The following is a 21,915-nucleotide window of genomic DNA, read 5'->3' as shown; positions in this document are numbered from 1 at the left end:
CTGACCCAGGCATCAAACCTATGTCTCCTGCATTGGCAGACGGATTCTTTACCACTGAGCCACCTAGGAAGCCTTTTTGAAAACTATATAAGTGAATAAATTATTTAAGAACAAAGACATTGATGATAACCCTGCTGGGCTTCCTGTTCCTTCTTTGATGACACTGAAGAACGTCACTGTGGGTTCTATGTCAATCCGTAAGGAGGCTGAGGAGGGTCCCCCTGCTTGAAGTGAAAGGTTTGACTTGATCTTCTCTACCCAACTCTAGAATCTGGCAATTTTAGAGTTCACCAATTCTTCCCCAGAAACAATGGTGCTTTCCTGTTCATTCGCTTGTTACGGAGGCCAGCTCTTCAGTGGGCACTCATATTTTCGTCCAGGTGCTCTTGTGTGCTCATTCGCTTCAGTTGTGTCTGACTCTTTGTGACCCTCTGAAGCATAGCCCACCAGGCTCCTCTGTCCATGGGAATCGGCAGGCAAGAATACTGGAGTAGGTTGCTGTGCCCTCCTCCAGGGGATCTTCCCAACCCAGGGATTGCGCCTGCGTCTCTTAAATCTCCTGCATTGGCAGGCGGGTTCTTTACCATTAGCGCCACTTTGTCCAGGTGCCTGTGTCCATTTGTTCCTGCACATCACCCACAGGACGGTCAGTATTAATTTCCTTTAACAAAAATCACACCACTCCTCTGCTCAAAAGCATCCGCTGCTCCCCTGTACCTATAAATTCCTGATGCTGGAACATAAGACATCTTAGAACTTGTCTCCAACATGTCTTTCCATTTCATTTCCTCCCATTCACATCCTGCCAGGCTCGAAGCAAAAGCAAGCATCTCACTGTTCTCCAAATATGCATCTTTCAAAATTGTATACCTTACATATACTATAGTTCTCCATTTAGAAACGCTTTATTATCCATTAGATAACCTCCTACCACACCTAAAGACTCTGGTTAAATATCACTTCCTTTGCGAAATCTATGATTCTTCCACACTTAGTTACGATTCAGCCTCCTCTCCCATACACTACCAGATTTATCACATTATTCGGTCATTTATCATTATATATTCTACTTTTTCCGTCTGAGGGTCTGATCCCCTAACTAGAGCTTGAGCTTCTGAGGACACAGCCCAACCAGGCATGCCTCATTTTATTGTACTTCACTTGACTGCCCTTTGTATAAACTGTATTTTTGACAAATCGAAAATTTGTGGCAATCGTGTTGAACAAGTCTATGATGCCATTTTCCCAACAGCATTTTCTCACTTTGTGTCTCTATGTTCCATGCTGGTAACTCTCCCAATACTTCAAACTTTTTCATTATTGTTATATTCATTACGGTGATTGTGATCAGTGATCTTTGATGTTTCTACTGAAGGAAAGACTATGACTTGCGAAAGGCTAAGATGATTAGCATTTTAGCAATAAAATATTTTAAAATTAAGGTACTTTTGTTTTTTTAGACACAATGCAGGCCCCTAATAAACTACAGTATGGTGTAAACTTTTATATACACTGGGAAACCAAAAAATTCATCTGCCTTGCTTTATCGTGATACTCACTTTAAAGTGGTGACCTGGAACTGAATGTGCAATATCCCCAAGTGTGCCTAGCAGAGTGCCAGAAACATGAATGATTATTTCTGCCCCATATTTCTAAAAATGTGCACATGCATGTACTCATATACACACACACACTTTTCTTGAGTGAAAATGTGAATGAGTTCCAATGTTATGTATGTGGATATTAAGGAAATAATAGAAATCTGATCTGAGCCACCAGCTGGTATCCCCAATCTCTTACCATCCTGGAATGTGTCGTTAATTGCAATGACAGCCTGGAAGGGTTTTGTCAGTTCGGCCCCTTGTGGGGAGCTGAGGAAAACCACAAATGTCTCCAGCCCTTCAATCACTGGATACTGAGTGTCATCCAAGATGGTCAAGGTGCAATACTAGGAGAAAAATCAGGATGTTAACTAGACTTATTGTGGTGTTCATTTTATAATATTCACAAATATTGAACCATTATGTTGTATACCTGAATCTGATATAATGTTATATGTCAATTACACCTTGACTTAGCACATACCCCTCCATAAATTTTTTTTCTAATTAAAAAAGACAGGAAAAATCAAAGCAAATCTTATAGAATACTCCACCACCCAACACTTATTTGCCTTTTGGAGATTAGGAAAAAAGTAACAACTTGTATTTCTCTGTTGGTCTTAAAGTAAATTTTTAAATCCATAAAATGATCATCTATTTATCACATACCCTAGGTGTTTTTTCTCTAGACATCTGAAATCAATCAAGTGCAGTTTCTACCCTAAATCCGTGATGCTGGATATTATGCTGAAAACAGCATTTGGAGAGTTTGTCAAAGATCTAAGTTTCTTTGTTGGCTTGTGTTTTTGAACTCTCCAATGGTCCTGAAATACAAGTCTTTCGCCTCTTCAACACTCCCCTTTCCTCATCCCAGAGGTGAATGGGAAAGTAACAGCAACTTAGCCCTTCAGAAACACAGACGTCAAAACCAGCAAATTAGGGTAAGGCTAGGGAAAGGACTGGAGAAGGAAATGGCAACCCACTCCAGTATTCTTGCCTGGAGAATCCCAGGGATGGGGGAGCCTGGTGGGCTGCCGTCTATGGGGTCACACAGAGTCGGACACGACTGAAGTGACTTAGCAGCTGCAGCAGGGAAAGGATAGACAAAGCTAGTTTTTGTCTCATCCTGCCTAGTTGGAAGCCAAAGGGCACATTAAAAAGATGAAAATTACAATATTAACTTCACAATATTACGTTTGGGATCTACAGTTGTGCCATACAGGTAATCCCTTCTAATAATTTGGTGTCTATCACTCATGAGTTTTTCTAAACATCTTAAAGGGAAGATGTCTGAAGAAAGGGAAGACAGTAATATTTCAATATTTTAGAGTCCTCTAGAGACTTTGGAGAGCAGACTAGAGATGACATGAACAACCCATCTGGCCTTTGACCTCTGCATGCACACCTGCTCAGTGACACCTGGTCCGAACTCCACCTTCCTAGAGCTGGGAACGTAGTCAACTCCTGGGGTGGCAGAAGCTGGATCTGAGGGCCGCGTGGCACACCAGACAGATGTGAAGGTGGAAAGGTCAGTCCCATGGCGGATAACTGGGATCTTCACTGTACCTGAATTGAGAAGCATACGTTTCAGCGGTCAGCCTTGAACCAGAGTGTGAGTGTGGTTTTCAGAACAATGTCTTCCCTCGCCGCAGCAGCTGCATCCTGCCACCTTGCCTAGTCCACCTTCAGTGACGCTCTGTGCGCCCTCTGAGGTCCAGAGGTGTCACCATCCCTCGTTGTATGGATATTAAGTTCAAGAGCAGACCTGCAGGAGGGCCCCACGGAGGTGGTGCCAGGAAGATAGCCTTTAGGGGAAAGCAGTTTTGTGGCTTCTTCACAGGAGAACAATGGACTTAAGAGGGGAGAGTCCACTAAAGGAAATCAACTCTCAATATTCATTGGAAGGACTGATGCTGAAGCTGAAACTTCAACACTCAGCCACTTGATGCAAAGAGCCAACTCACTAGAAAAGACCCTGATGCTGGGAAAGATTGAAGACAGAAGGAGAAGGGGACAACAGAAGATGAGATGGTTGAATGGCATCACCGACTCAAAGGACACGCGTTTGAGCAAACTCTGGGAGATAGTGAAGGAGAGGGAAGCCTGGCGTGCTGCAGTCCATGGGATCGCAAAGAGTCGAACACGACTGAGCAACTGAACAACAACAGAGAGGGGAGGGTCCACTGAAAAACACCTTAAGCCTATTTATGGAGAAGAAACTCAGAGACGAGGGCCTCAAGGATGAGCTAGAAAATAGCCAATTAAGGAAGAACCAGCTAGGGGACTCTATGAGGCCTGGAGCTGAATGTCCCTAATTAAATGTTCCTAACTGGGGGATTTCCCTATTCTATCTGAGTGCTGCACACATGATTACTTAAACCATATGTGCTTATTGCTTATCTCAGGAAGAAGCTCATCTTCTGGCCGCTGTGACAACACACTTTGTAGGGCCCTAATGATATGTATGTAAATTTTTAGCTGTTCTCACAACCAAAGTCAGAGAAAAGCTACGTGACAAGTCCATCAATTGTACTGTTCGAGCCAATAGCCGTGAGGTGACAAGTAGTCATGGCTGGGCATTTGTTGTATGGGGAAGGGAACATGGTATAATAGAAAGGTTTGGATTCTAACCCAGTTCTGTTATATTATCTGGTCTTTGATGATTTATTTCACCTCTCTGGGACTCCATTTGCTCTTCTTTATAAATAAGAAAGAATGCAATGCACATGGCAAGGTGGCTGGCATTCAGTAAATACTCCAAAATCTTAGTTTTTACTATTGCTAAGAATATCACCTTCAAAGAGGTGCAAGGCCTTGATCAGGAGCTCAGGTTAGCAGATGCTCAGCACAACCACTGACTCTCCTCTTAAGAGCAGGATGTCTGTCAACAATATGAGGAAGACTTTGAGATCCATGTGGAGCCCAAAGAGGGAAGAGACCTGGGTGGAAGAAATCTGCCCACTGACTGTCTTGGGCTGTTATAGGAATGAGAGTTCTGTTGTTAAAACACTGAAATTTTGAACTTATTTGTTATGGCAGTTGCAGTACACTCAATAATTTACCTCCATCTTCAACAGATCATATCCCCCTCCTTCACGTGCGAATGTTTAGCACTACACCCTCCCTTTGGACCACAGAGGTCAGCCAGTGAGCTCTAAGTCAGATCTCTCCCTGCCACCAGTCAGCAGAGCAAGATAGGTGACTGGAGTTCCCTAACCTTCACTATCGTTCATTCTTGGTTTTGATGCTGAGTATTACCTGCCTCAGACTGACAATGGTGTCACTGAGGAATGGCATTCTCAATATCCTAAGGGCATTCTCAAAACTAAGAGGAAACTATTTAAGGAAGGGATCAGGAGATGAGTGAGGGGAGCCCAGAGATGCTCTCCATTACCTGCATCCTCGCTGATGGTAAAAGCTGTGTTGCCCAAGGACACAGTAGAAGCATCATTGGGACCAGCAATGAGCACCTTGGCAGATGCCACCCTTCCGATGCGGGCATTGTCGGAAGCACCTGTCAGGGCAATCTCAAACTCCTCTTCCTCTTCGTACTCGCTGTCATCAATGATCATGACATCACAGGTGGACACGGTGACACCAGGCCCAAATATCACTCGACTCTCGGCAGACATCCCTCTAGATTTAAAATCAGAGCCCGATTCTAGAGCATAGAGGCTACTGCCCATAGCTGACTTGGGGACCGTGTAGCAAATCACAGATACAATGCTGCTTGAATCCCCTGAAACACAAATGGCAAGAATACCAAAATAGTTGAATGAGCATTTCTCAAGTTTTAAAATCTCTGGTAATTTTGATGGGTATGATTCTTTTTGACATATTCCATCCGAACGCTAACAGGAAATGTCCCTACTTTGCAGTGTCTTAAGCCTGTGGTCTAAGCCATTTGAGGATTTCACATATCCCAGATCCTTCACCAAACAACCTGGAATGGATTTCCCATTCTGTGAATTTCATGCTCTATTCATTCACAAGACTCACTGCCCGCCATCTAAGACCACAGCAGGAGGAGGGAGAAGAGACATATTTGGTACTTTAAGTAGAAATGTAATTGTGTCCTGAAGACACAATTACTATGAGCACAGCATATACATAGCACACAAGTGCTATGAGCACAGTTCACTGCCTTTCTGAATAAACTTCTGCAGTTTAGTTCCCAGGGAGAAACAAGCCTGTTTAAAAAAAAAAAAGGAAGACAAAACAAAACAAAACACCCTGCCTCTCTGAACAAACGACTTTACTTATTAGTGCTGCCACTTACCTGGGTGATAGGCTATTTGGGCTCAGCTGGCTGACCCAGAGCAACCAACAAGACTTACCTGTCCTCTGAGTGGCATCACCAAAGGTTGGTGTTACCTGTAGTGTTGGCCACACTAACACCATCAGCAGATGCAACAAAATACCTGACATCATCACTTACAGTCTGGTTGTGGCTTTGAATAGGGATCTAATTTCCATGTGTTTAAAAAAATTTGTTTTTAAGTGTTATTATTGGACTGTAATTACTTTACAATATTGTGTTAGTTTCTGCTGTACAGCAAAGTGAACCAAAAATCCATATACATATAGCCCCTCCCTCAATTTCCATGTGTTATTAAAGTCACAATATTTCACAGTCATAAATCCATATGATCTTTCTTTTGATTTTCCACCCCAGTGGAATCACCCTTTATTTCTCACACATGGTTAATTTCTCACCTGAGCTCTACATGTGACACTCACATGGGGAAATCTTTAAATACATTTTCAATCTCCCAAGAAGTAAGACAGGAAGCTACACTGTAACTGCCTGCCTTGACCAAGGCTACTAAATATTTTTGGACTGGGTGACTGATTAAGAACTCTGAGTTCAGGAGTCATTTGCAAGGCCAAATGTAACTAGCCTTCTGGTCCCACTAAAGAATAAATGGGCATGCAAACAACTTCAACGGAGAAGCCATCTGTAGAACTCACTGTAGGGAGGATGGTTATTGGGGATTGAAGTGAGTTGATAACCCGTGATGCATCCCCACACGTGAGTTAACATGGTACATGAGCACGTGGCATGTGAAAAGGACAGAATAAGCGTTAGCTATTATTACAGCTCCTTGACGCCTTGGGCACCAACAGACCTTTTCTTTCAATAGGTGCAAACAGAAAGCCAGCACTCTCGTTGACCCGGTAGGTCTTCTTATCAAATTCTAATGTGGGCTCGTCCTCAGTGTCATTGATAATGACCTTCGCCTGGGTGAACTCCCCTAGTAGGGCATACGCTGGCATGCTGAGCTCCACAGTGAAACTCTCGATGTTCTCAAACACATTGTCATCGTTGATGACGATGGTGCAGGACTTGGTGTCCTCTCGCTCATCAAACTGCACCTGTCACAAAGGAAACAACAAGGAGATAAGCCGTGCCTCAGATTCCCCTGATCTGCTCCCCAAGAGCATCATAAGAAAAAAGAGGACCCAAGTCCAGTGGGCAGGCCACTGGATGAAATAGTTGGTTCTTCCAGCCAGTCCCTCCTGCTATATCACTTCTCCCCATTCTACCTCTGCACACCAGGGCTGATTCACTGCATACAGACATGGAAGGAAGAGATGTCTCCTACCATGCGGTACATGTAGAAAATCATGTAGGTAACTATTCATATCCTGTTTTGTTAACTCAGCTGGGACAGCAAGAGTCATTTTTTTAATCACCTAAAAATATTGCTTTCCTATTTATTTGGTTGTGCTGAGTCTTGGTTGCATCACAGGGGATCTTTTAGCTGTGGCAAGCAAACTCTTAGTTTTGGCATGTGGGATCTAGTTCCCTGACCAGAGATGGAACCCAGGCCCTTTTCATTGAAAGCATGGAGTCTTAGCCACTGGACCACCAGGAAAGTCACGGCACAAGTCATTTGATTACTCAGTTCTCCTTCTATTTGTGGCAAGTTTAACTGGAAAGATCTTTGAAGTTGGAGTGTGAAATTCTGGCCTCAAGTCCTGGCTCTGTTACTTCCAAGCTGGGTTAGGCTATAAAACTTTACAAACCTCAGATTCACCATTGGCTAAATAACAACAATATGTCTATTTCACATACTTACTGGGAGAACTAAATGAGACAATGTAAAATGAAGGCACTAACTTTACTTTAAAGCATGGAACAAATGCAAGATATTATCATCATCACCATATTCCTCATATAATCAAAACTGACATAGAATCTCAGTGCACTGAATTATGGAGTTTGAATTCAGAGAAAGTCACATTATGAACAGGTCAGACTGAATTTTAACTTTACTATTACATCCTTTCCCATTTAGATGTAGTAGATCCATAATGTGAATTAACTTAGCCTGATATAAAATAGAAAAATTAATTTATATGCATATAATTGTGAATTTATAGGGATTTCTTCTGGTTTTACTTTGTCTTTGTAAAAAAGATGATGCTTAAAACCTACACATGGAACCAGAGTTATGGATCAGTCTAAAACTGAGTGGAAAGGCAGTGGGCCTGGACTGCATTTTGTGAAATAGCTAAAATGTGTGAAAATTAGTCCTAAACGCCTGGGGTCACACAAATCTGAAACACACATGCTTTTCATCAATAAAAATGTACTATTCCACATCTAATCAATGCATCAAATTAAGTTTTACTAAGATCCACATTTTAAAATGCTCCCAGCTAAGTGAAATGCTCAAAGGTCTGTATTTAGGTCTAGAGCACACTGTCTGTTGTCATTCTCTGAAAAACACAAGTATGTGCTCTTTATTATTATTTTGCTAAAAGATTCCTTAGCTTATCTGATCTATTGCAATTTCTCATTTAAATCTGACATAGATTAGAAGTTGGGATTAAAATATACACACTACTATTTATAAGATATCAGGGCTTCCCTGATAGCTCTGTGGGTAAAGAATCTGCCTGCAACGCCGGAGACCCCAGTTCAATTCCTGGGTTGGAAAGATCCACTGGAGGAGGGATAGAATACCCACTTCAGTATTTGCCTGCAATACAGGAGACCTGGGTTCAATCCAGGGGCTGGGAAGATCCCTTGGAGAAGGGAATAGCTACCTACTCTAGTATTCTTGCCTGGAGAATTCCACAGACTGTATAGTACATGGGGTCACAAAGAGTCAGACACGACTGTGTGACTTTCACATATGTAAGATAACAAGGACCTACTTTATAGCACAGGGAACTATACTCAATATTTTGTAATAACCTATAATGGAAAAGAACTGAAAAAGAATATATATATGAGTCACTTTGCTGTACACTTGAAACTAACACACATTTTAGATCAACTACATTTCAGTAAAAATGAAAAAAAAAAATTTGACGTAAGAGGCATTAGCTTAGTCCAGCTGAAATGCTTCAGAAAGAGAGCCCACTTCTCTTTACAGGGATTCATGCTGCCATAAGAATAATGAAACTCCTTTAAAAAAACACTTAATAAATACCTAATAAGTGCCAGGTATTGTAAAATACTTAAATCTGACACGTAGAGGGCGTCCTGCCACCAAGGAGTTTATTATCTATGTCCTCTTTTCTCTTTCGCTTTCACTTTTTCTTTTTTCTCCTTCATTCACACCCTGGCACTAATTACCACTGCTACCACTGTCACATAGGGATGTGCAAATGTGTGTGTGTGTGTGCACACATACATACATATGTGTGTATCTACACTCCTACAAATTCAAACAGCTGCCAACTGATTTTCTCTAAGGCAACTCACACTCAACATGTCCAAAGCAGAATCAAGATCACCCCCTCGCCAGACCTGCTCCTCTTTGGTATCCCCTCCCAGCAAAGGCATCACCATCCATCCCTCCCTTCTGTCCACTCTGTAACCCACTGCTGAATCCTATCAATTCTTACTGGTCTGTTGAATCCACTTGTTTCCACCTTCACTTCATTTGTTTTATTGGAGTATAGTTGATTTACAATGTGCCGGTTTCAGGTATATAGCAAAGTGATTCAGTGATATGTATATATGTCTTCTTTTCAGATTCTTTTCCTTTATAAGTTGTCACAGAATACTAAGTATAGTTTCCTGTGTTACAAAACAGGTCTTTGTTGGTTATCAATTTTATATGTATAGTAGTGTGTATTCGTTAATTGAAAACTCCACCTTCACTTTATAAATGAAGCTTATCTCTCATGCAGCTGATTCCAAGAGCTCCCCAACTAGTCTCCCTACCCTTCAGGTAATGAGAAGTAGAGAGGAAAGGTTAGGATATCACAGGCTGAGTATACAGCATGGTGCTGGGAGACTTCTCTTGGTCATGAAACAAAATGTGAAGATTGAGAAGCCAGACAGCAGTTAAAACTGTAGCAGGGACTAGACAGACTGTGAAGGAGAGGGCACTGCGGGAAGACCAACGTAGCACAGTGACCCGAGGAAAGGTGCAACGGGCAGGGAGCTGGGGTAAACAAGGGGGAAACTAGGTTGACGATAGCCGCCTCCCAGCCTGGCTGCAGCCCGCCGGCAGTTCAGGAGTCAGAGGCCCCCATGCCCACCTACCTGGCCAGCATACTCCACATAGTCCTGCTGTCCCGGCTGGGAGCCCACCCGGGAGCTGGCGGTGGCCGTGCCTTGCTCCGTGCGACACAGGACAATGGCGTACTGGTTCAGGTTCCCCGTCCTCTGCACCGTGACACTCACTGACCCTGCTTTCTCACTGACGTTGTAGCTGGAAGCACACAAAAAGGCCATCTCTGAAATTCTGAAAGGGCTGTGAAGAATCCATGTGCTTAATGCCTATCTCTGAGGGTTGGTTAGTGGGGTCAGACAGTTCTGAGAGGAGGTGGTGTGGTTTCTGTAAGAAGTTAGCTGTAAACTGGGGGACTATATTCACTTGTGACAGTCACAGAAGCAGGTGAGCAAAGAAGGAGTGGATGCAGAAGGATATCTGCCCCATTTTTAGAAGGAGTTGGAGGACAGTCAGCACATAAGAGCTATGCCCTCCGTATTTCAGACCACAAAGAAATAGCAAACAATGTCATCCCAGTGTGCTAGAGTGATTAGCAGAGGTCAGTGAGTTCCTTTGGAAGAAAGCTGCTTGGAAGCCAATTAATAACTTGGACCAGGTCTCTAGGGTGTTTAAAAGAGCCAGAGTGGTGCCAGAGGTAAGAAAATGAGAACTGGGCCAAGGTAACAAAGGTGTCGAGGCAAATGGGGCTTTATGACAATGGGGGAGGGCCAAGGTGCTATAGACTCGAAGTGTGCTCCTCCACATCTGTATGTTGAAACCTTAATCCCCTCTGTGACAGTAATAGGGGTGGGGCCCTCGCAAAGGTGATTAGGTCACAAGAGCGAAGCCCTCATGAATGCGATTAGTGCCGTCATAGAAGAGAGCTCCATCTGCCTTCTGCCACGAGAAGTTACAGCAAGAACTCAATTCTCCATGGACCATGAAGCCGGGCCTCATCAGACACTGAATTTGCCAGCACCTCAGTCTTGGACCTCCCAGCCTCTAGAGCTGTGAGAAATAAACTCCTGTTGTTTACAAGTCACCAAGGTTATGGTATTCTGTTATAGCAGCTGGAATCACTAAGACACAGAATTAACTTAGCTTGTTGCTAGGAATTTCTGTTGAATTGCAAAGCAGGAGGCAAAGTATATAGGTGCCATTTATTCATAACAAGCTATCCAGGTTGAGAAAAGCTCAACCTGAGCTGGGCTTTGTTTTTCATCACTGAAGATGGCCATTAACTTTGACTTGTGGCTTATTGCCGTGAGGCTTGCCGGCAAAGTGTCTTTGAGAGGTATATCTTCATTGCCAGTTTGGGGACTTTCTGTATTAGTTAGTCCATCAAACATTAGAGGGTTGTGCAGAAAACATCATCAGTTTTATTCAACTTATTCAGTTCTGAAGGAGTTACAAGTAAAAGGTAAATAGCAGCAGAGTGTATGTATATAAAGGAGAATGAAATGGCAACCACTCCAGTATTCTTGCCTGGGAAATCCCATGGACAGAGGAGACTGGTGAGCTACAGTCTGTGGGGGTCACAAAAGAGTTGGACATGACTTATCGACTAGACAATAACTACATATACATATAACACATATATATGTTAAATCATATTCTCCACTCATTCTCCAAGTGTGTGTGACAATAGGATAGCCTCCATCTGGGGCACATGAAACCAAGTTCGCATGCTTTCTTCTTTTCTTCCCAAGATCCAATTTTCATTTGAATTATAATGAGATTGGTTTCTTCGTGGGTCTGTAAAATGTAGATTTAAATAATTATATCTCCCACAAAAATTACAGTCCTCGTTATAATCTAATCTATAAAATCAGCTCTGTGTTTTACCACTCAGTGACACTCTGCCTCTGGACTCCCCAGCAAGACTACAAAAGCATCATGAAGAGCTGTCTGTGTTAAGCTATGAATTTTTAACTAAAGACATAATTCTGTGTATACCAAAAGAGCGAGGGGGAGAATATAAGTTTAAGAACAGGGAGAATGGAGACAGAAGGCAAGGACTGTTTATGCAGGCTAGTGATTATTTTTTTCAATGTATCTTTTCCCCCATCAGTTCTTCTGGATTATCTTCTAAACTTGAAGACAGAAGGAAAAATACTTTCAGGAGAAGCAGTAAAGCATGATGGTTAAGATCACTGGACTTTATTGCTTATTAGCTATATGACTTCAGATAAGTTAATGTTGTTTAGTCACTAAGTTTTGTCTGACTCTCGTGACCCCATGGACTGTAACCTACCAGGCTCCTCTGTCCATGGGATTCTCAGGCAACAATATTGGAGTGGTTGCCGTTTCCTTCTCCAGGGAATGTTCCCGACCCAGGAATCAAACACGCATCTCTTGCATTGACAGGTGCGTTCCTTACCACTGAGCCACCTGGGAAGCCCTCATATAAGTTACTTAACCTATTTTTGTCTCTGTTAGCTTCGTTATTGTGGAGGCAACAAGGTTATTCATCTCATAACTGCAAGCATTAAACAAGATGACGTATATCAATTACCCACTACAGTGCCTGGTATATATGGTATTCAAGAAATATTTGGTGTGATTATTATTTTTATTTTTATTATCATCCCACCATCATGACTGGATGATTACAGCTGACCTCCAAGGTGCTTCATCTGGGCTTCCTCTGCTTTTCTGTTTCATTTCTCAAGAATGAACACCTATAGCACTTGTACCTGGTATATTTAAAACTGATGAGGGACCACTGGATATGGAAGATGTTGTCGTTGACCACATTGGGTTTACTGTCTTTCACCAGAAACTGAAAACTATCCATCATCTCATGGATCTTCTCTTCATGCAACACGTAACGAATCAACCCCAAGTTCACGTCCTCTGTGGGAAAAAAAGATACTGAATTAACCAGGGGATGTAAAGACAGCCTCATAGATTTCTCCCGACACATCCAGTTTATTCTTCTAGTGTATTACAGACAAAACTTATTTTTCCAGGAACAAAAAAAGATCGTAGTCTTAAAAATAAATGTTTCTACCAGATCATAAAATAAGATCCTGCAATTCTGTTTGTGTATAGGAAGTACCCTTATGCTGTTGTACAATGACAATCCCAGGGTCTTGGCAAAAAGGCAGTGTAATAAATGTCTATGGAAAGTTAAAAGCAAATCTTTGAGCCAACAGAGGAAAGTCTCTGACCCTGACTGCCATGAATATATGCTTATATCTGTCCCTACTTCCTTCATAATGAAGGTTCTTTGGAAGGTATGTGTTACTGAGAAAAGCTGGGGTTGGATTAAAACAGCCCCCATCACAAGACACAGATAACATGGGGCTAGGAAAGAAAATGGATTGAGGACAGGGATTAAAAGGAAATATGGCACATAAATTGTAAGACACAATTGTGTCCACCCAATCAGGTCCATCCCCTACAGCAGTCTAGAAGACTCTGAAAAGTTTCCAATAAACTAAAATACAAATTGGTTTGCTTGATGTGATTCCAAACAGGAAACTATTCTATTGAGCAATCTACCCATGTTGATTTTTCTTTCTTTGCTGAAGACATAAAAAATCCATAATCCTTTAGAGAAAAAAATTAACCACACAGGATCACAGATGTTTCATTAAAGTCTGGTGGCTATTTTTGTTTTGAAAGCAAACCCAGAAGTATCACATGATCTTTTCCAAACAACTTGGTCAAAACTGAAAGCAATTTGGGAACTGAGGAAGCCAGGTAAAGATAAAAATTTTCTTTTTGGGGGCCATAATTTGGAGTAACGGGAAAAAATATCAGGAGAAGTAAAATTTCACTGTTGGATGGTTAGATGCCAAAGGATCTATTTGTCTGTAAATAGGTCCTGGGCGGAAGTAGCTGGCAGTGGTTGCGAGAAAGATGAGGGAGGCAGCGGAACTGGGGTTAGAAGAGACCCTTCCCACTTCTCATATTAGTTGCTCAGTCGTATCCAACTCTTTGAAACCCCATGGGCTGTAGCCTGCCAGGCTCCTTCATCCATTGGATTCTTCAGGCAAGAATACTGGAGTGGGTTGCCCTTCCCTTTTCCAGAAGGATCTTCCCAATCCAGGGATCAAACTGGGTCTCCTGAATTGCATGCAAATTCTTTACAACCTAAGCCACCAGGGAAGCCCAGCTCCTGCGCTCACCCTGTGTGAAGGTAGCCACTGCCCTGCCAGGCTGCAGCTTGCTCTCCACGTGGCCATGCTTGGGGCCCGTGGTGATCTCATAGACAAGTTGCAGGTCCTCCGTGTCCGGGTCCATGGTCAGCAGTTCCTTCTTGGTGATCAAGTTGGTTGCCTGGAACAGAAACCCATTAAATTTAATTCCTGAGATGGGAATAAAGCAGGAACAAGACCCTCTGACTCAGATTTAATTCAGTTCAACCATGATTTACTAAGTGCATTTACTGCCTGGAAAACTTTGTCAGGATCAAAGAGGTTATGAGGATAGAAACCATCCCAGCCTCTGCCCTTGATGTTCATTCTTTCTTGGGGAAGAAAGGCTTATGAGCAAGGTAACTGTGGTGAGTGCTATAGTGGGAGGCTCAGAAAAGACTGCACCACAGTTTTAGGGAGCCAGGACAATTCATTCCATCTAGATTAGGGATGAGGGTGGCTTGAGTTTGGCCTTGAAAGAAGGTTGGAACTTTGAAAGAAGGATACAACCCAGGGAAGATGGCCAATTTATACCATATAAGAGTTGATTACAGTGCTTGAAATTAAGACAGATAAATATATAATATCCCAATACTGCTCAAATATACTGGCTAAATTTTAATTCACTCATTTATTCATTCAATAAATATTTAATGAGACCAAAGGTTTGAGAGAAAAAAAGGATGGGCAACACTATTGAATGTTACTAGGCCTAGTAAAATAAGGGCATGTAAGTGATCTTTGATTTGGTGAAACTGAGGCCATTGATGACTTTAATAAGAGTCACTGCAGTAGGGTAAGAGTTGGAGGTGGAAGACCAATTGGAGAAGAGAATAGGATGGTTCTGAGTATTCAGAAAAATACCAAATAGGGCATAAGAGGAATCTGTACTAATTTTGTCTCATATATTTTAAAATTCCCAATGAGTTCAGTGGAAAGCTGTAACACCACTGCTACCTATACAACCAACTCATCAGTGACATGGAAATGAAAAAATTCACATTCTAGAGGTAATACCACAAACAAAAGTATGAAACCAGGTCCCAAACTGAGCTGAAGAACTGTGTGTGTTTAGGTGGAAATGAGAATTTAATGCTTGACATGGTACCAGGTGAGACTTATGGCATATCTTAAAATGACCCAATTGGGACTTAGGAAAAGGAGAAAAAAAATTAAATTTCTAGAAATCCTCTGATGATACTCATCTACCAAAAAACTTACTTCCTTTCCATCTATGGCATGTACAAGAAGTTTTCCCCAACCCATCCTCGCCTTTTTCTAGTCAACAAACTTTTAGCTGAGCACCAAACTGCCCAGCTAGACACTCCATGCAACAGATAGGGCCACAGGATCAATTTCTCCTTAAAACAATATGAGTGTAAGTGATGTGTTTAATTTCTGTATCACTTGCTTGAAATTAAGTTCCTTGCCCCCTACTTTTCTATATTCCTCTTCCCATGGTATGCAGTACTGATGAACAGCTGGAGTTTTGGCCCTGCTTTTTGATAGCAACACTTTAGTGATAGCAGAAGAGTAAGACAGAAGGAATATGCATCTCTGGTCACGTGGACCCCTAACCTCCCCACTTCCATGCTTTACGTGAGAAAAAAAAAATTCTATCCTGTTTGAGCTACTATATTTGGGGGTCGTTCTGTAAGAACAACTTACAGATGTATTAAACTATGTATTAAACTATTAAACTATGTATTAAACTATAATACAATTCTAACCAGACTCCTGGAGCTCAGCAATCTTAAGAACTCAGCTTACTTAGGGAGGAATAGACATAAGTTGAATAGTTCTGTTCATATTGTCACAAATGGGATAGAGCCCAAGTTGGTTAGTGAGACAGTAGCAGATGGAAAGGCCTTACCTTGCCATCCATGTACTCCAGCCATTGGAGTCCGAGGTTGGTAACAATCTTAGGGGTGCCATCATCCACTGGGAGGATGTCTACCCAGAACTGCTGAGGTGCTGCTGTTATGATCTGGGATGAAAGCCAAAAAACAAAACTCATCATTCACACATCCCTGAAGTATGTCAGGTCTAGGACTTACAGAAGCTGGAACCCCTGAAATCTGTTGACACTTCAAAACAGGCAACTGAGCAAGTTTCCGTTGCTTATCACCACTCGGCTCCTGAGGCTTCAGGGACAATGCTGACTGACAAAGTGGAAATGATATAAGAAGAAAAGCAAGACACAAGTGGCACTCTTGCTGGAATTTCAGCTACTATGGAAGCTGGTTTTCCCAAACCTAAGCTTTCTTTAGTTGAGTTCAATATTATCCCCAAGGTGAAACAATAAACAAAATATCTTCCTTTCAATAACTCTCGTTAAAACTTCCATCATTAAAATGTGAATGTCAGGGACTTCGCTGGTGGTCCAGTGGTTAAGACTCTGCAAACCCAGACCCCAGTTTGATCCCTGGTTGGGGAACTAAGATCCTGCATGACAGCATTGCCAGGAAAAAAAAAAATAGTTAATGTTAAGGTCTTCAGGTAGGATTCTGCTAGATGTGAAAAGACGTTTCACGGGAAGAGATTTCCCTTTTTTTTTTTTTTTTGAGAAAGAACTCTTCACATGGGGAAAGGGGGCAGAAGAAATCAAGAATAAGAGCATTTGTGAGGACTTCCCCGGTGGTCCAGTGGTTAGGAATCCACCTGCCAATGCAGGGGATATGGGTTCGATCCCTGGTCTGGGAAGATCCCACATGGTGTGGAGGAACAAAGCCCATGGGCCACAACTACTAAGCCCATGAGCCCTAGAGACCACACCAAGAGAAGCCGCCGCGATGAGAAGCCTGTGCATCACAACTAGAGAGCAGCCCCCACTCGTTGCAACTAGAGAAAGCCTGCTCACAGCAACGAAGACCCAGCACCACCACTCCTCCTCCACCCCAAAAAAAGTGTGTGTGAGACGGTGAAAGACTTCCAGTTTACGACTTTATCACCACACAGATATACGCAGGCATATTCACAACACACGTGGGGAGTGCGGTCCAGTACCTCCCCATTTTGGAACTGATACAACAAGCTGGCAGACAGGGCAGCAAGACACTGGTGTTTCAGTCTCCTCCAACCCTCCCAGATAATTTCCATTTTCAAAACGCCACGGTCCCCCTGGAGACCAGCTGTGACCTTTTATGTTTATCAGAGAGGTGGCCCTCTTGTTGATTCATCCTGAAATCTTTTTTTTTTTTTCTCTTCTGAAAGTCAAACGCACTGGAGAAGCAGCCACAGTACGGGAGAGGGAAAATGAACGTGATGACCTGCCAGGTGGAGATGCAGCGGACACTGAAACGGCAGGGAAATCCCAAGAGCCTTCCTACTGACACCTTGGCCAGCTGAGAATGACCTTCTCATAGTCTGCTGGTTTCTAAAGCACACCAGAGGATCTTTCCTGGCCAGGCAAAGAATCATTCATCATCAAAGTAGGAAAAAAAATTGCAGGCCCTAGAGAAGCTGCTGACCCTTCACTTATGCTGGAAGTAAACAGTAGGGTGTGATCACGTGCTCACTAAAACTGCTTATGCTGAGTCAGACAGCTGTGTGAGACGTCAGGGGTCCACCTTTCATCAGAGTTGCAGTTATTCCTAGGGGAAGTTTATGGTGCTGCAGGAAATCTGCTAAAAAAGAGTTAGAACTGCAGGGAGGAGAGTGAAAGGGGATGTTTATAGTTTCTTCTGAACACCTAAATGTTAGAAGTGAGCAATTCCCTTAAGGGAGAGAAGCTTGACAGCTTCATGACCTCAAAAGAAAAGCATCTTCATTTGTTCCACAAGCTGGTCCTAAAGTGACCACCATGATGATTATAGCCATAATTTATTGGCTATTTCTTGTGTTTCCTGTGTAAGGCACTGGGCTAAGTGCTTTGTGTAATCAGGGGAGTAGATATCCTCATTTTACAGATAAGGAAGCTAAGGCTTAGAAAGGTTAAATGACTTACAAAGACACTCAGGTAGTAAGTGACAGAAGCAGAATTTAAATCAGTGTCTTTTGGATGCAAAAGCCATAGTCTTAGCCACTGTAATTCTTCATGAGACTGAAAACTCTGACTGGCTCAGGAGACGATTTGGAACCCTGTGATCTTATTGAAAACCCAGATGAAAGAAAAGAGGAAGGAACAAAGGGTGAGTGCAAAGGAAAAGGAAAAATAATAGCAGTAATAATAACAATAACGACCATCTTTTCTGTGAGCACTCAGTCTTTGCCAATAGTGCTAAGCATATTTATGGATCTTTTTGATCCTTAGACCAATGGAAGCTGGTGATGATCCTTGTGCCCACTGTACAGAGGAAAAGCTGAGGCTTATGGAAGTTAAGTCATTTGTCCAAGGCCAATTAGGTGACAGAACCAAAACTCAAGCAGTGTTGAGTACATGCGTGCTAATTTGCTTCAGTTGTATCCGACTCTTTGTGATGCTATGAACTGTACCCACCAAGCTCCTCTGTCCGTGGGATTCTCCAGGCAGGAATACTGGAGTGGGTTTACCCTTTGCCTAAAAATGCCACGTTCAGCCTCCAGACAAGCTCCGGCCTGCTGTGCTCCACCTCCCTCTCTGCTGTCTCTGCCCCTCACCTCTTTTCCCCCTTCCTCAACAATGAAGAAAGGGTTCGTCCCATCAGCCACGATGAAGGTGAATCGGTCTCTGAGGGAGTTGCTGCTGTCATGGCTGTAGCGGACCCGGCTCTGGTAGATGTCCTCCATGGTGAAGGTGGACGTGAGCTGGAAGGGCTGCCCATCGGCGGTTCGCTCGATGATGCCGTGGCGTGGGGGCTGCACGACCGTGAATGTGACGGACTCGGCCTGACATGGAGGCAACAAGAGGAGAAGGGAACTCTGTATCAGGAGCCAGACGTGAGAGGGTTAGTCAACAGGTGGCCAGGGGTAGTTAAACCCAAAGACCTTTATAAAACAAAGACTGTCTTTTCTTTATAGACACCAAAAATCAAGCTAAGGAAAGAAATTATATTGGTTACTATAATCAAACGTATATTCTGCTGCCTTCTGTTTTTAAGATAAGACATTTAAATTTGTCCTTTTGGGGTCATAGGGGAAAACTTGAATTTTTAACCTCTAAGATGGTAAGAACCAGACCTTTTAAAATCACTCATTTCCTTTTCATGCACTCTCCTACCCCAGCACACACAAAACTCATACATAGCATCTATGCATCAGAACAGAAGCATAACTTCCCATTTTTATTTTTTAATTGGAGTGTAATTGCTTTACAATGTTGTTAGTTTCTGCTGTACAACGAAGTGAATCAGACATCTATGTACATATATCTCCTCCCTCTCAAAACTCCCTCCCACCACCCCCATCCCACTCCTCTAGGTCATCTCAGCCCCCAGCTGAGGTCCCCCTGTTTTACAGCAGGTTCCCACTAGCTATCTATTTTACACATGTGGTGTATATATGTCAACGCTACCCTCTCAATTCATCCCACAAATTTCCCATTTCTAATAACTGCTTCTAGGGTGACATGAGAAGGAAAAATACTGATGAAGAAAATCCTGCTCAGGACTCTCCAGTGATTTCCCACCATCTTGGAAGAAAATGCAGAGGCCTGACTTGGGCCAAGAAGGTCCTCTGTGACCTGGTTCCACAGTTCCTCTCTGGCCTCATCCTTTTCCTCTCCTGCTTGTTCACTGGGGTCTAGACCCTTCGCCTGGCTACTCAAGTATTCCAAGCGCACTGGACCACAGGGCTTTTGCCCTCCTGAGGGATTCTCCCAGGAAACTGCACAATCTGCTCTTTCTCTTCCTATCTCTGCTAAAGTATCAGCCACTCAGAGAAAACTTCCCTGACCTGTGCCTCAAACAGCACACACATCAATCTCTGTCACCTTCATGTCACTTTATTTCTTTTTCTAGCACTTATCACACCTGACACGATAGTCTATGTTCTTTCTTTCTTTATCATCTGTCCCCCTAACCAAAGGTTGTAAACTCCCTAAGGCTAGCACTTTGATCTGCTTTGTTCACAGTGCTGTCTTTAGCATCTAGAGCTGACCTTGGTAATAAATACTTGCTGAAAGAAAGAATAAATAAATGAATGCATGCTGGCACAGGGAAGGGCATACATAGAACTAATTAATAAGTGAGTGATACCCTTAATGGGAGCTAAATCATGTCAGAATATTAGATTCTTTAATTGGAAAGCATTAGGAGAGGAAGACTTTAGTCTCGACATGCCCTGTTCTACTGGATAAAGCCTGGTTCTTTGAGAATATTCACATTGCAATAATTAGTTATCATCCAGTGAAGTCTCGATGAAGGAAGAGAAAGTGTAGAGGAGAGAAAATCCTTGTTCATTAATAATAGCAAGTAATAAAAATTGGATAAAATGCCATCGACCTAATTTTCTGTGGATCATAATCAAAATCAGAATGTTAACATGATTGTTATGTGCAATCGTGGGAAAGGATAAATGTATTTAGGGTTTCTGTAAGAGTTTAAAAACAACTTGATTTCAAATGTATTAGCTTTTTTTTTTCCAGCAGGCCATGGTATGTTCTGGCTTTTAATCCTCTGAGGATGCTTGTATTACTTTCACCCCACCCTTCACCCCACCCTTGGGATGTACTGTCAAAAAGCAACAGGCATCTCATTGGACCAGAGGCCAGGGCACTCCTACCTCTGTGTCTGCATCCACTGCTTTAAGCTCAAACTCCGTGATGGTCTTCTTCACACCCTCCTGTACCCGCATCCCAAAGTTCTGCACGTGGGGCAGTGCGTCATCCACAGGGCGAAGAGTGATGCGGAAAGTCTGAGTCACCTACAGGGTGGAAAAGTGCAGGTGGGCTGCCTGTCCCCAGCAGCCACCCGAGGAGAAGGCAGATGCCCTCTGCATTCCCTTTCACACCGTTCCTGGCGTGACTGATTGACCAGGACCTAGAGGTGAATTCTTTTTGGCAAGATAAGAGTTCTCTTTGCCTCTGTCCTGGGCTGAGAGCAGAGGGAAATGAAGCTCTCTTAACAATGGTGGCTCCAGGCCCTCCAGTTAAAGGAGAGGACGCTGAATTGATACCTATCAAGGAGGGAAGCGAGTTCCTCACCCACCTCGTGGACTCCATCGGAGAGCGTAAAGCTGAAGGCGTCGGAATGCTTCTCAGTCTCACTGGAGTGGACATACTGAACGTTTCCTGAAGTGAGGTCAGCTTGCGTAAAGGAACTAATCTGGATGCCTAGCAAAAGACGAGAACCAGAGAAAGGGTGTCAAGAGGCAAGTCATGGCTCTCAGGTAAGGGAAATGTCACACTCTCACCAGAGAGAGTCCTTTATCCTTTTCTTACAGCATTGATGTGCTGCCCTCTAAGACCTTGGGTTAGAGCTGTCTGTGTGTTTTCCCTGCAACAGCATATGTTCTGTGGGAACATGTGTAAATTATCTAGGCTTCTACCCTGTGCCAAGGCAACAGCTGGTGCTCAATAAATGTTCCTCTCTTCTCTCTTGGGGTTTATGTATGCAGGTCAAACTGTGAAAGGTAGAGCCATTGCCGTCTTTGCCAGACTCCTCACTCTGAAGTTTCACATCCCCCATCGCCTCGTAGTCCTTTCTGAAAACCTGCCCTAATTTTGAATACTGTGTGATGGCTTAGTGTTGAAACACTGGGGTCCAAGGGCTTGGCTACACAGAACCGTTTTTCTGAGATTGGTGAGCTATAATCTCATCGGATATTCTTCAAGGTTTCCTTCACTCTCAGTTC

At 43.0% G+C, this 21,915-nt stretch overlaps 1 protein-coding gene across 1 annotated transcript in view; it reads right to left on the bottom strand.

Annotated features, from left to right (window-relative positions):
• The window catches only part of FRAS1 (Fraser extracellular matrix complex subunit 1), a 508,994-nt gene that overhangs the window by 49,892 nt on the left and 437,187 nt on the right, over positions 1 to 21,915 (bottom strand). Inside the window, exons 48-58 of the mRNA XM_052641724.1 lie at positions 21,270 to 21,394; positions 20,845 to 20,985; positions 18,784 to 19,011; positions 16,079 to 16,192; positions 14,197 to 14,347; positions 12,757 to 12,916; positions 10,111 to 10,279; positions 6,731 to 6,977; positions 4,996 to 5,340; positions 3,007 to 3,167; positions 1,801 to 1,948 (exon numbers count right to left, since the gene is read on the bottom strand). Coding sequence (XP_052497684.1) covers positions 1,801 to 1,948; positions 3,007 to 3,167; positions 4,996 to 5,340; positions 6,731 to 6,977; positions 10,111 to 10,279; positions 12,757 to 12,916; positions 14,197 to 14,347; positions 16,079 to 16,192; positions 18,784 to 19,011; positions 20,845 to 20,985; positions 21,270 to 21,394 — 1,989 coding nt within the window. The remainder of the gene's footprint in view (positions 1 to 1,800; positions 1,949 to 3,006; positions 3,168 to 4,995; positions 5,341 to 6,730; positions 6,978 to 10,110; positions 10,280 to 12,756; positions 12,917 to 14,196; positions 14,348 to 16,078; positions 16,193 to 18,783; positions 19,012 to 20,844; positions 20,986 to 21,269; positions 21,395 to 21,915) is intronic.

This window comes from Budorcas taxicolor, chromosome 6 (assembly GCF_023091745.1).
Source record: "Budorcas taxicolor isolate Tak-1 chromosome 6, Takin1.1, whole genome shotgun sequence".
In the NCBI taxonomy this organism is placed as follows: domain Eukaryota; kingdom Metazoa; phylum Chordata; class Mammalia; order Artiodactyla; family Bovidae; genus Budorcas; species Budorcas taxicolor.
This window is presented reverse-complemented; position numbering and strand designations above follow the sequence as displayed.